The 13,249-nt window shown below is 40.1% G+C and overlaps 1 protein-coding gene across 2 annotated transcripts in view; it reads left to right on the forward strand.

The window, feature by feature from the left end:
- Positions 1 to 13,094, forward strand: part of baiap2l1a (BAR/IMD domain containing adaptor protein 2 like 1a) — a 29,832-nt gene extending 16,738 nt beyond the window's left edge. The window contains exons 5-14 of one of the 2 annotated variants that reach the window (XM_086303082.1): positions 735 to 806; positions 1,533 to 1,667; positions 4,512 to 4,664; positions 4,757 to 4,900; positions 5,395 to 5,515; positions 5,816 to 6,029; positions 7,463 to 7,522; positions 7,627 to 7,783; positions 11,331 to 11,371; positions 11,471 to 13,094. In XM_086303082.1, coding sequence (XP_086159208.1) covers positions 735 to 806; positions 1,533 to 1,667; positions 4,512 to 4,664; positions 4,757 to 4,900; positions 5,395 to 5,515; positions 5,816 to 6,029; positions 7,463 to 7,522; positions 7,627 to 7,783; positions 11,331 to 11,371; positions 11,471 to 11,543 — 1,170 coding nt within the window. In that variant the 3' untranslated portion in view covers positions 11,544 to 13,094. The remainder of the gene's footprint in view (positions 1 to 734; positions 807 to 1,532; positions 1,668 to 4,511; positions 4,665 to 4,756; positions 4,901 to 5,394; positions 5,516 to 5,815; positions 6,030 to 7,462; positions 7,523 to 7,626; positions 7,784 to 11,330; positions 11,372 to 11,470) is intronic. The other variant, XM_086303083.1, reaches the window with a different exon arrangement.
- Positions 13,095 to 13,249: the final 155 nt, after the last annotated feature.

A 13,249-nucleotide genomic window follows, 5' to 3' on the forward strand; every position in this document is an offset into this window, starting at 1 on the left:
GGGACAAACAGAGACTGCAGCGTGTTGTGCGCTCTGCTGAGAAGGTGATTGGCTGCAGACTCCCATCTCTGCAGGACCTGTACACCTCCAGGACACTGGGGCGTGCAGCTCGGATCTCAGCTGAACCTTCTCACCCTGGACACAGTCTGTTTGACCTGCTCCCCTCAGGCAGGAGGCTCCGTTCCATTCCCACCAGAACCTCTCGCCATAAGAACAGTTTCTTCCCCTCTGCTGTTGGACACATGAACAATAACCGTATGACTGTTCCCACCACTAACACATGACCCTACGCTGTGTTCACTGCATCATTCCATGTTTGGCACTGATCACCACCTGCACTCATGTATATATCTATCTACTTAGCACTTTTAATTCTTATTCTTATTTTTATTTTCATGTCTATTTAAGCTTAATTTATGACAGTATGTTTGCACTGAAGCACCGCAGCAATTTCCCAATGTTGTAAACCTGCTCAACATTTGGCAATAAAACCCTTTCTGATTCTGATTCTGGAGTTTGACACTTGTGCCTTAGGGTAAAATGCTTCAGATACCTTGTGACAACATATAAACGGAAGACAAGTATTCCCAAATGAAATATGTCAACAACTGAAGCCATTATCAAATATTCCAGAAGATCAATCCATGCTTACTGTACACAACGAGTGATGTGACTGAACTGAACTGTAACTTTGATGTATGTATCAACAAATTCGTGATGTTTCCTATCTGCAGTTCAAGAGATTCCACAGAGATGTTATTATCGAGCTGGAGAAGAAGACAGAGATGGATGTCAAATACATGAACGTACGTGTCTCCATAGAGAAAACAGCGTTTTTCTGTCTCTAAGAGATAGGCATGGTGACCCTGACATCAACAAGTATTTTTAGATATCACATTTTGAACCCTTAATTTTAGCATTTTGATCATAACCAGTAGTTTGGAACACAGGGTAGACTGCTATGTTATCAGAAATGTGTACCAGAGTTTAAGCTTGGATGGTCTAGTAGTACAAATAACCACAGTGCAAGGCATATTTGTATATAATAACTGCATTACAAATCTTCCAAAATCATCAACACAGGTCGAGAGTTCAGTGGTTCTAATGATCTGAGGAGAAGCCCAGCAGGAAGCTACTAGCGACAAGCACCTGTCAAGAGGTCTACATGTACTTAATGTGGCCACACTCTAATAGTACACAACATTAAGCTTTTATTACAATTAAAGCTTTAGTTGGAAGTTAAAAAGAGCGGCTGGTATAAAAAGAATTTTATACCAGCCTTTTCATACCACATGTTGAGTTCTGTTGGAAAGATCACTTTTGGAGCCAACTAAATTGATTATTTCAGCAAATGCAGTTTTAGGCATTTCTACTTCTTCTTTTTTCCAGAAGTTTCCTCTTGCATACATCTTGTTTATGTAACTATATTTCATGGAAGCTAAGCGTCCCTAAGGGAAGCATTGATGATGGTTTAGTTCTTCTTGTTTGTGTAGTGAAATGCCTGTTTTCCTCTTGTTAAATGACTCCTGCAGGCCACCTTCAAGCGCTATCAGTCAGAGCACAAGGTGAAACAGGAATCCCTAGACCGTTCTCAGACAGACCTGAAGAAGCTCAGGAGGAAAAGCCAGGGAAAGCACTCATCCAAATATGACCTCAGAGAGAACGAGGTGAGCTTGAAACAAAACCAGCTCCAATCTTTCCTGAACATTAAAAGGCGACTGTGTGCTAATACTTTGGATGTTTTTTAAAGTATGTGGAGTTTGAATGCTGACACTCGGCTGGCTGTGAAGACTGGATGACTAGTATAACATTTATTTGACAGGGTAATGAATTGAGGCCAAGGCTTCTCGTGATAGGGATTAGTTTGCCTGTAATATTAGGGCAACTCATTGGAATGAAATTCCATGTTTGCTTTTCAGTTATTTTTTTTTTTTCTTTTGTATTACATAATAGCGCCACTGATGACAGGCGTTTGAGAAAGGACACCCTTGGTGTCTTCAAATGTTTTGACTTATGTGGGATAAAAGGGCATTTTAAAAACCTTTCATGTAGTAATAAAACTATCAAAGAAGTCACCGTGGTCAAAGCTGCGTGCAGTTCACCTGTTTTTACATGGTGCACAATAGAACAATCATATGGCTTAAATGACTGTTTTCATAGAAGGTACACACACCCATTTTTTGTACAAAGGAAAGCATGCATGCAGGCACAGATTCAAACCCTGTTGAGATTCAGGTTGTATTGGATGCAGCACATCTGATTGGTCTACTAATAAGTTTCATTCATGTAAACCACAAATGTAAGCAGTGATTAAATAAATACAATTCCATTTAGAAAAACCTACAAAAACAGTCAAAATACTGTTGTTTTAAATATCCAGTTATTACTGACTGATGGACTAGTTAATTTGATTAACTTTGAATGCACTCAGGTGTGTGTGGGTGTTGTGTTGGTATATAAATACTACCCCTCCATCATTCTTATCGTTGATTTGCATTCTGCTCAGAAAGTTTCCATCCTGTAAATATGTTTTCTTATGACAACAACAATCATTTCTGTGGCTTTTTAACCTTCAGTCCACTCTGGAAAAAGTGGACTGATATGCTTATTGTGCAACGTAGTGTGATGCATTTATCTAAGTACGGAAACTTAAAGTGGAGTCCACAGTAGTGTCTACAGGTATAAGCTATTTACATTTAAGTATTTGAAGATCCTTTTTAATAAAATGTTCACAACCAACACCAAAAGTGAAAATTATTAAAATGAATGTCAGTTCAAAGTCCACAGTAATCGAAGGCAAAGTAAGGAAAGTGTGTAGCTGAATATTCAAATATGCTCACTAAGGCTTTTATTATTATTGCTAGCATAATGCTTCATAGTTGGTACTGTACAGTGCTGTTCATCTGCATTGTATAAAGACAATGCTAATGCTAAACTGGATCTACAATGACAGCATGGCTTCATAGTAAAAGTAGAAGAGTCTGGGAACTTGCATGCCTGCAGTCCAGACCTAAAACTTGTGTATTATGAGATTCTTTAAGGAGTAAAAACAAAGAGCAAAAGAGATCTAAGTGTTCTAGGTTTGCTCTGTTGTGTTTTCCTGCTGCTAAACTCTGTATCAGTCCTCTGTTTATCTTTGCATTTGAATGGCACTGTTTAAAAGACACCCATACAATAAGCCGTGTTGTCTGGGTGGAGCTTGATAGCCTGATCCTGTTTCTCAAGCCAGGTTGAAACTGGGGCCTTTCTTTCCACAGAATGGACTTTTTCATTATCTGATAAAAATGACACCAGTGAGCTACATGCGAGATGAGTCTAACTGCCCAGCTTTCTAATAATGTGTAGGGCTTGAGTAAGGGGCCAGTAATGAGCTCAGCCCTGTCGGCCTGCTCTTCCACCTCACGTCTGGGCAATTTTAGTGGTGAAAATGGGAAATAAAGAGCTTTGATTCCGTGTCTGAGAGAGAGACACACATAGAGGGAATGAGACCAGACAGTAGGGGATGGTCTTTGACAGAGCCCTTAGAGATAGGCTGCTTTACCATCACCATGACAACCTGGGGAAAATGAAAAAGATTGGGGGAGTAGGCGTTGAATAAAAAAGGGATGGAGTGAAGGTTGGGAAGTTTATTTTAAAGGGTTCAGTGTGCCTTGTGTCAGGGTCCAGCTGCCCGTGTGTGCGGCGTGACGCGTAGACTCAGTCTCAGGCTCTCTGTGGGGAAGGGGAAGACTGATTTGGTCTCCCGCTGAGCTAAGATTGATCCAGGGGCAGCAGGAGACTCAAATAAACTTGTCCCTAAGTGCAGGGACTTTGACTACAAAGCTCATTAGGAGCGTGATTTGTGCATCTAACCTGAGGACCCAAACAGCTTTTGCTCACAGGGAGCCATCAAGAGTCAGTTTTCCCAATCTTGGGTGTTAAAGCAACAAAAGTCCCCCGATCAGAGGCGTTGGCACCTGGTAGCAAAGAATTAAATAAAATAAAATAAACAGCAAGTATTTTGAATAGTCACCTTACTCCATTTAAAAGAGGATTTTATTTATGTTGCAATTATGGCCTGATACAGATGTGACTGAATATATGTGTATATATAAATGCAAAGTTTAAAAAAACAAAAGGGATAATGCATGTTAAAAAATTGCAAAAATACTTAATTAAATGGACCTATATTAATACTACAATAAATAAACTACAAATAGAATAAATAAATGTACATCAATATTAATGATAGTAATTAAGTTAATAGCTCCACCCACATGTGGTTAAACCCTTTTGTTTGTCATAATCTTTCTTCTGACATTTTTTGAACTGAGATAAAGATTATTTTGAACTGTGAATCATGCAAAGCTACTCTAATACAGCCAAACAAAACTATGGAGCTGAAAATTGGCTAAATAGATCCTCTTAACTATAAGCTCATCAATGCATTTAATGAACCCGATGAAGCACAGATTAAATTGTTGTTATTCACCCTATTCTGTAACCTCTTGTCCTGTGACCACCTTCTGCAGTACTTGCAGACTATCTCATCACGCCAGATGGACATGCAGAAGTTCATTGCTGACGGCTGCAGAGAGGCTTTGCTGGAAGAAAAGCGACGCTTCTGTTTCCTGGCGGACAAACACTGCATGTTCTCCGGTCAAATTAGCAACTTCTATGAGAACGTAAGCAAGGACTGAGATGAACATCCAGCACAGCCGCATCACACCTTCTATAATGGATCATTTAACTTGCTCTCATTCTCTGGTGCTTCCAGGCCAAAGAAATACTGTCGGTGAAGATCCCCACCTGGCAGGAAAAGTGCAGCGACATCACCAAGGTGCCAGACTCTGTGGTGAGCATGATAGAAGGGCTGTCCGTCGTTCCACAACAATCACCGCTGGTTGATCACTGTAACAGGGTTAGTTTGATTTTATTATTTGATTTGTAAGTGTGAAATCTGTAGATGTTAAGCATTCTTCTGTCATGTATTACCTTGTTCTATCACATATTCTCATCGTACCATGGGGGTAGTTTAGATTAAAACTGAGGATAGAGCATGCTGTAGTGCATAAGGAGAACAAAGCATTTGTAAAAGACTGGCCCTGCGGGGTTTTTATCTTCTCAAGTTGTTGTGTTGTAGTTTATCTTGTTAAAGTAATGAAATCTGTTGTATCAGATGAAAGCTGTTGTGTAAAGTAGTAAGACATGGGTGATTGTTATCAGCAGGAATTCTCAGATGTGTTGTTGCTGTTGTGTGGTGTTAAGGTCCAGTGAGGCAACAGCTGTTTAGTGCTTCGCACTTCACTTTGTGACTGTTTGATTATAGCACTAAGGACCTGTTGAGATCTGAATAATGCCAATTCACTTTGTCATATTGATGCATCCGCTAATCAGTCTTTGTGATCTCTTCAGGTCAATGTGGACTCTGGCCCTCCTCCAGCACCACCCCTCAAAGCTCAGTTCAGCCCACTTGCCAACATGTTTAATCAAGAGCCCACATTTCCATTTAACTCCTCTTCAGACCACAGCTCAGGTAAAGTTGGCTTATGTGAACTGCATAAATAAATATATAATCTTTATTGGTGAAGACTAAATCAACTTTGTTATCTACATGATGTGTGATTTTTATTTTTTTTCTGTCTAAAATAGGCCAGACTCGCTCATATTTCCTGTATATGTGTAAAGGAAACATTCTCATGCCAGAGCTGTCCATTAAATAGCTGCAGAAACAGCTAGCCATCCCCCCAAATTAAAAAAAACAAAACAAAACTTCGTTTACAACGGTTCAACAGAAATCTGGCAAAGTCTCATTTCTAGTCTCTTCTGCCTCCAGATCAGGGCAGTATTGGAGATGGCAGCCTGTCGAGATCTACATCCCAGTCATCTGGTCTGAACGTGAGCAAGAAGTTCCGGGTTAGAACCATTTTCCCTCACACAGCAGGCAACAACGACACGCTCCTGAGCTTCGATGAAGGCGACATCATCACTCTGCTCATCCAGGACGAGAAGGACGGCTGGTTGTACGGAGAGCTGGAGAAGACGCAGCAGTGAGTCTTCATCTGCTTTTGTATTCAGGGCTGTGTTAACGGCTAAGAAAACCTGAGCTTAGTCTCCACAATCTCATTTAAAGTTACATTTTGTAATCTAGTTATCGTTCATTTTATTCACTCAATAGATTTGTTGTCTACAAATCCCAAATATCTCTAGTTGAATATTATTTTTATTTATTCCTTTATTTATTCATTTTTAGGCAATATCAAAACATTAAAGGTACAGTTTGTAAAATCTCACCATTAGATGTCAGTGAATTGCAGATTGCAGTCAACTGAATTCTGTTTTCTTGTCCCTACCAGTCAAGTGCATGTTAACTTGTTGGTACACCTAAGACAGGAATGATACTTCCATTACAAGAAAGACGTAGCAGTCGTGGCACACGGGTGGTTTTTTTCCCCCACATAACTCAGCTGACAGTACAAGTTTCTCTTTTGTGCTTTTGCTGCTTTGTCATGCTAGTACCACATGCCTCAAAATACAGAGTACGGTATGTCCGGTATGTTCAACACGACATTCGTAAAGCCTGATCTTAGCTCACTCACGTACACATGCAGAAAAATGGGTGCAAACATGCAAAAAAAACCAAACCAAAACAAACCAGGAGGCATCTTCTCATGTAGATTATACAACAACAACATTTTCCTTCCCCAAACACAAGGAAGGAAAATATTTTAGCTGGAACTTTTATAAATTCCAATGAAGTCAGACCTTTTTAGCAGCTGTGATTACATGTCACCTCCAGAGAAGGTGGAAAAATGTTCACAGGTGCTAAATGAAAGATCTCCCTGCTTTTTATTCCCTTAGACAAACATAGCACCTGTTAGCTTTGCATCCACTTGTACAAAGGATCAGGCTTGTTTATGTACAGCAGGCTGTGTTTGCATATGTGGCTGCAGCAGCATTACCCTCCTTCTGTGTATAATTACGTTCATATTCATCCTTGCCAGATCACTTAGGGCTCATCATGCAGGATTATGGAGTGCTTTCAGTTTGCGTTTGTCCCACTTTGAAAGAATTTACACGAGCCTTATCTGCTTGTTGTGCGTGGCATTAGGCGGCCTTTTTAATTTCAAGTGATTTTAATGCAGTCAATGGCTTTTTTTTTTTTTTCCTTTTCTTTTTTTCCCCCAAGAAGAGGCCGTGTTGGGAGAAATCAGTGCTTTCTGTTTCTTAGCAACAAATCCACTGCATTGGTCTGATAAGCCATCGTTTTCTCCAGACGTGACTTGGAGACAACTTTGGAGTCTTAGTGAACAAAATCTTCTATTCTGTGTCTGATGTTAGAATTTTATTCAAGTGTTTTGTCTGCTGCGGTGATTCTCTATCGTGATGGATTCCAGATGACTGCTAAGAAATTGCATGACTCGTTATGTAATTTTATTTTGACGTTTTTTTTAAAGATGAAACTATGTGCTTCTGTTCCCAGGCGGGGCTGGTTTCCCTCATCTTATTGTCGAACTTACACTGAGTCGGTGGTATCAAATAGGTAAGAGGTGTCAGAGCCAAGCATTGAATCAATAACTTTTTTTTTTTTTTTTTAAATTTCACAGCTGCTGTTGGATAACTGAAGCTTTATGTAATGTGTCTCAGTAGTAATCTAGGCACGCCGGTGCATTGTCTTAGTACGATTAGCCTGCCAGAGACTGAGGAGGAGGAGGACGAAACAGTGTTGCTGCCACCACCAGACTACAGCGACGACGCCCCCTCCCGCCCAGTCATCCTCTCAATGCCTTCGCCAGTAAACACGGTCAGTATCAGCACTCGATCAAGTAAACCACCTGTCATCAGCTGTATCAGGAGCATTTCCAGAGCGTGACCTGATATCTTTTTTTCCTCATGTTTTGATAATTCGGGTTGATATGACGTATCTTTAGGTGGCAATGCTTTGAAATAGTGCTGCAGTTAAGCAATTTGAGTTTTGTAGGTATTACCAAGAACACGTGCTCTAGAAGAAAACGGATAAACAACATGCCTTTACACTGGATGTTTTGCTGTAACACAACAAGCATGTATGGAATTTGTGCAATTTCACAAATGATTGATTTATTATGATGATCAGGGTTGTCATTTAGGGAAGCTGTTCAGTGAGTGTGCTACTCAGCATTTTTCTGAATCTGCTCTGTAGTTTTCCATTACATTGTAAAACAATAAGTATACTTTTTTTTCCTGTGTATTTCACACTGCTTATAACAATCTTTCACATTATCATTTCTGCTCTTGGCTTTGTATGGCTGCAGCTATCCTTGATACGGTCTAATTCACACATCTCTTGGTGTGAGCACAGAAGCTGCTGTTAAAACCTTTTGCTTGTGAGAGGTAGCCAATTGCAGGAAAGCTAGCCAAGGGAAGCTAAAACAGCTTTATTGAAAAATGAGCATAAGCATTTATTTTGAAAAAAGACCTATGCAAATGATCAAAGACCCCGCAGTGGCAAAAAACAGCCCCTTGAGATCATGATCTATCCAGCAAATTCAGTAATCATTTCCAGGTGCCTTGAAAGCTAGTGCAAGACCTGCCTTTGCCATTCAAGTCCATTCAAGCAGCGTCTCACTGAGCCACCTTTTAAAAACAGGGAGGTGATGTCGATTTCCAGTCCAATAAAAGTAGTCTGTTTGCACCAATCACGCCTTCCCTCAGGGCTTTTCTTTGATGGGCCTTGTTCCATCAGATACTAACATGCTGTTAAGTTTAATATTAGGCACCAACACAAAGAACAGCTAAGAGTGACCGTTGAAAGCTTGGAGCGAAAAGAGTAGCTGCTCGTCATCTTCAGCCCTCTTTGCTATTAGAAATAGGTCTGAGCTAACTGCAACCCCATATCTCACACATGCCCTCCCCTCTCTCTGTTTTGACACCCAGTCTGTGAACAGAAAGGAGTTAGTCTGCTGAAAAATCCAGAATGCAGTACTTGTCAAAGGATTGTCAAATACGACATGGTATGCTGTTCAGAACAGCTGTGCCTCAAGCACAAGCAAGTTTTTAGTTACTGATTTCAGTCAGATTTAAAGAAAGGGGTTTTTTTGGGGGGTGGTTTTTGGTCAGCTGTGGTTCTCTCTTCCACTTTGGACCACTCTGAACCACATGTCAAACTCTAGGCTACTTGGAGATAAAGAAAAAGAACCACCAGAGTCATTGTGATTCACAAAAATGAATTTCTGCAAAGTTTGCATGGGAGTCTTGATATATTTAAGTCCTCAGCAAACATTGCACTTTGTAGAGACATTATAAAAGCTAATATCCTGCAGCTGCTCTGTAATGTGACATGCATTTCTCCCCGGCTGCTGCTCATTGGCGAAGTTTAATGGCTGAAGTTTGTGGAGTTAGTCATCATTTTAACACAAGGTTATTTCTTCCTGATGGGACACGTGCCCTTGCTGGGTCGTCACTCCACACATGCACCATAAATGCCATCATGCAGGCAGAACTTTTAAGTCGAACTGATCGCGTCTTATCAACATCTCCTTAGTGCGCAGTCACCGGCTCCACGCCCTTGAAATGGCACAGCTAGAAGCACACCTGTGTTCTGTAAACAAGGTTCAAGGAAATGCGCTATATTTATTAAGACTATAGTTTCCACGAAGTATGTTTAATCTTCAGAGAAGTCACATTCAGTAGGGGCCTGTTTGTAATTTTGACAGATACAGGCATGACCACGGTACCTAGAAGAAAAGTGTAAAACAAATCAGAGAGGAGAAAAAGGTGGTAAAATACTCCCAGACAGGTTTTGACTAGAGAAGAGTTACAGAGGGAAGCATAAAAGATGAGAGAGTACAGTCTCAATTTAATTTTGTGACTGTGCTGTGCTGCCTGACTGGAAATGAACTATCTGTTGAGCCAGCAGGCAAGCCCAGGCACACTTCTTTCTCATCACCTTCCTTTCTGTTCTGGACTGTCTGTACTGTCCTCTGAGTTTGCTGCGTCAGGGTTTCACTATGAAATATACGACAGTGGGGGAAATACCAGCTCAGCGTACCCCAAAATTTTACATCCTGTTTGAGAAAGTAGGAGCTACAAATTTACCACCAAAAAAGTGTTTATGTTCAGATCAGCCCTATCAGCTAGCTATCAGTTACAATAATAGAACCCCCTGGGTGTCCTGTGAATTGTGGGAGGTAGGACTTCTTCCAACACATCCCAAAAACGATCAGTTCATTTGGGATCTGGGGCTTTTTGAGGTGGGGTTAGTTTGTGTTCCACTACAAAAGCAATTCAGGAGTGTCTCAAGGAACACATTGCCCTTCCTTCTTACCATATCCACTGCTAGGAAGTGCTGTTGCCATGGGGGTGTGTACATTGCCTGGTATGTGACAAAGGAAAAGCTGTGCATTATTCTAACAGTGCACAGTCACAATGGTCAGGGGTCACTTTACATCATAGTTGATCAGTGTGTGTTGGACACAATTATATTCTGTGCTGTTTGAGGGGGGGAATTGCAGGACACCTTTAAGCAAGGTTAGGGTGGGGTTTTTTTGTGACATAATCAGTTGAACTGGAGAAGAAATTCTGTTTTTTAACACAAATTTGATTGAGGTTTTCTCTTTGTGAAGCAAATCTGTGCTCATTTATTTGTGATTCATCTAATCAGAAGTAAAAGTTTGCTGAGAACTACAAAAAAGCCAGGATGTTTCAAACAATGAATGATGAATGTAATGCCTTCAAAGCCCGTCTGTGGCTTTAAGAACTGTCACATTTTTTTTTGTTGACACCTGGTGTTTCCTGCTCTCTAGGGGAAAAGATGGGTAATGTCTGTTTCCTACAAAAAACGACAACAAAAAAGGCCTTCTCATACACATAATAAAATTATCTGCATGAGCTGATGTGACCTACCATGAAAAACAGAAACCACTGATGGTTCATTTTAAAACCTTTTGTCACGGGACATATTGTGAGACTACGGCAGCCCTCGGGGCATGCAGCTCAGAGATTTCTGCTCCTGAACCTCGTTGTTTTCCATGCTCACCTTTCACTCTGCTGGCAGTAAGATTATCACCAACCTAAGGTGAGAGAGGGTAAAAAAAAAAAAAAGTGTTTCAATTGCCAGCCTTTCTAGATTGTCTAGATTACAGGTTCAGTGAGTTCTGAGTTTTGTGGTGTAATTATATGTCAAAGGAAGGGGGGGGGGGGGGACAACTGTTGATGGGAAGTCTGATCAAACTAGTCCGACAACTAGTGCTTTCTTAATAGCTGGAGGCAGTTTTTGGAGATTGCAATGATGCCTGTTGAACTTTGTGTTGTTTCCATTTTGGTGACTTGAAGTTAAAGAGTCATTTCTTCTGCTTTTTCTTTAATAACAGGTTTCTTTAGTCAACGGGACTCCAAAGGCTCCTTTTCTTGCGTGAGTGACACAGCTGGCAGATTTTCACATATCCATATGACTAATTAAAAATCTATTTGACAATAACCTCATACATCTTTGTTCATTTTCTTTCCGCAGAGGAGGGAACCCCTTTGCCATGGTCAAGCTGAAGCCGACTGTCACAAATGACAGATCTGCACCACTCATCTAACTCTAAGCTTATTAGGGTGGTGGTGGGGTTCTTCACCGCTGTTATGCCTTCAGGGGACTCTTGTACTGGAATCATACAACCCCCTCTGCGACACACTGACTATCTCCCCAACCCAACATCTCACTAGCCTGCATGCTAGTTTTTTTTTCCTCAGTACCAGCGCGTGTTTTATCATCAACAAAATGAACATTTAGACTTCCCTCTGATCCATATCGTTTTAGTAAAAGTAGCATTTAAATTGGTGAACGTGTTGCATTTCCTGTGGCTGCTTTGCAGTGAAAGCCGCCATGTGATCTGCAGTGCCATTAGAAAGTATTTGCTTTACGTTGTTTACCAGGAACTTAATATGACTGCTGATACTGAGCGGAGACAGAAAACTGTAAACAGTGAGGCTGTTATCAAAGTAATCAAATTGTACTGAATTGCAGTCATGCGTCTTTAAAGCAGTCCAGAGAAATCCACTAGAAGATTTTCCTCTGTCACTACCAGGAAAAAGTGCACATACACAGCTACTCCAAGTAAACAGGTTGAACGACCATTGCTTTTTACTCCTCAGTCGTAAAAGGCTGATGGGGTATTGTTGTCTACAAAATTGTTGTTACTGATATGCTATTTGGTAGATGAAGTCTTTGTTTTCATTTTGGAATGAACCAGTCTCTTTATTGCTTTGTAAGACACTCGGTCAGGCTTGTTTCAATGAAAAATGATGAGATCCAGATGTAAACCTTTGCTACCTGATACTGATGAAACAGACAAGCATACAGGTTGTCTTCCTGACTTGCCAAAATATCTGTATCTTTAGTTCTTTCTTTTTTTACTAGTTATTTTACTAGTTTTGTTTTTTTGTTTTTTTTAATTTGTCGAGGTATTTAGTTGTGAGAATGAAGGGAGAGTGATATTGGGAAAGAAGGGGTTTGTCATTGGATTAAAGGCAAAAACACTAAGTCACAGTTTTGAATGACAAAGGTATTTATATATAAAATAAGTTTGTATGAAATATTTAATAAATCTGTAAACAAAAGTCAGACACAGCAGTCACCACGCTCAGTCCAAGCCATGGATGCTACTTTCTTTTGTTGTTGTTTTGTTTTTGTTTTTTTGTTTTTTTTGTTAGGCCTGACTGCTGCTTTTGCATATTAAATGGATAAGATGACCTTTTGATGAAGGGAATTATTTCACTCCTCATTGTTTGTTTCGTAGTTGTTATATGTAGCTTCTGTGCACAACACAGTTTATGCAAAATGAGAATGTACTTTAACGGCAATCATTTGAAATGTGCATAAGTAAAATAACTCATTGTTTGAAATATTCAAAGTGTTATTTTGTGAGGAAAATGACTTTTCCCCCCATGAATTAGCTTTTCTGAGTTCAGCTGTATGATGAGCAAGTGATTCATAAGACAGTTGATTGAATCGTATTAACTCACTGATGTAAGTGAACCCATCACACTGCCATAATGAAACATGCTTTTCTTCCGAGTACCTTGCCACTGTGTTGACCGATAGTCTTTTTTTTTTTCTTTTTTTCAATAAAACATAAAGCCTGAATGTTCATTTTCTGTTGTCTTCTCGCTAATTTAACTGTCTGTTAGCTGAAATGAAAGAAAGTGATTATAATCATAACTTATGGACTGGAGTGAAAACAAGTGAAAAAGCAGCCAATGCCCAAAGAAAGACTGGAGAACTATTGCTCAATGAAGTCTGGCT

This window comes from Aulonocara sp. 'chitande type north' Nkhata Bay, linkage group LG8 (assembly GCF_057382095.1).
Source record: "Aulonocara sp. 'chitande type north' Nkhata Bay isolate Kocher_YH1m ecotype deep benthic linkage group LG8, A_spYH_male_GT1.1, whole genome shotgun sequence".
Classification (NCBI taxonomy): Eukaryota; Metazoa; Chordata; class Actinopteri; order Cichliformes; family Cichlidae; genus Aulonocara; species Aulonocara sp. 'chitande type north' Nkhata Bay.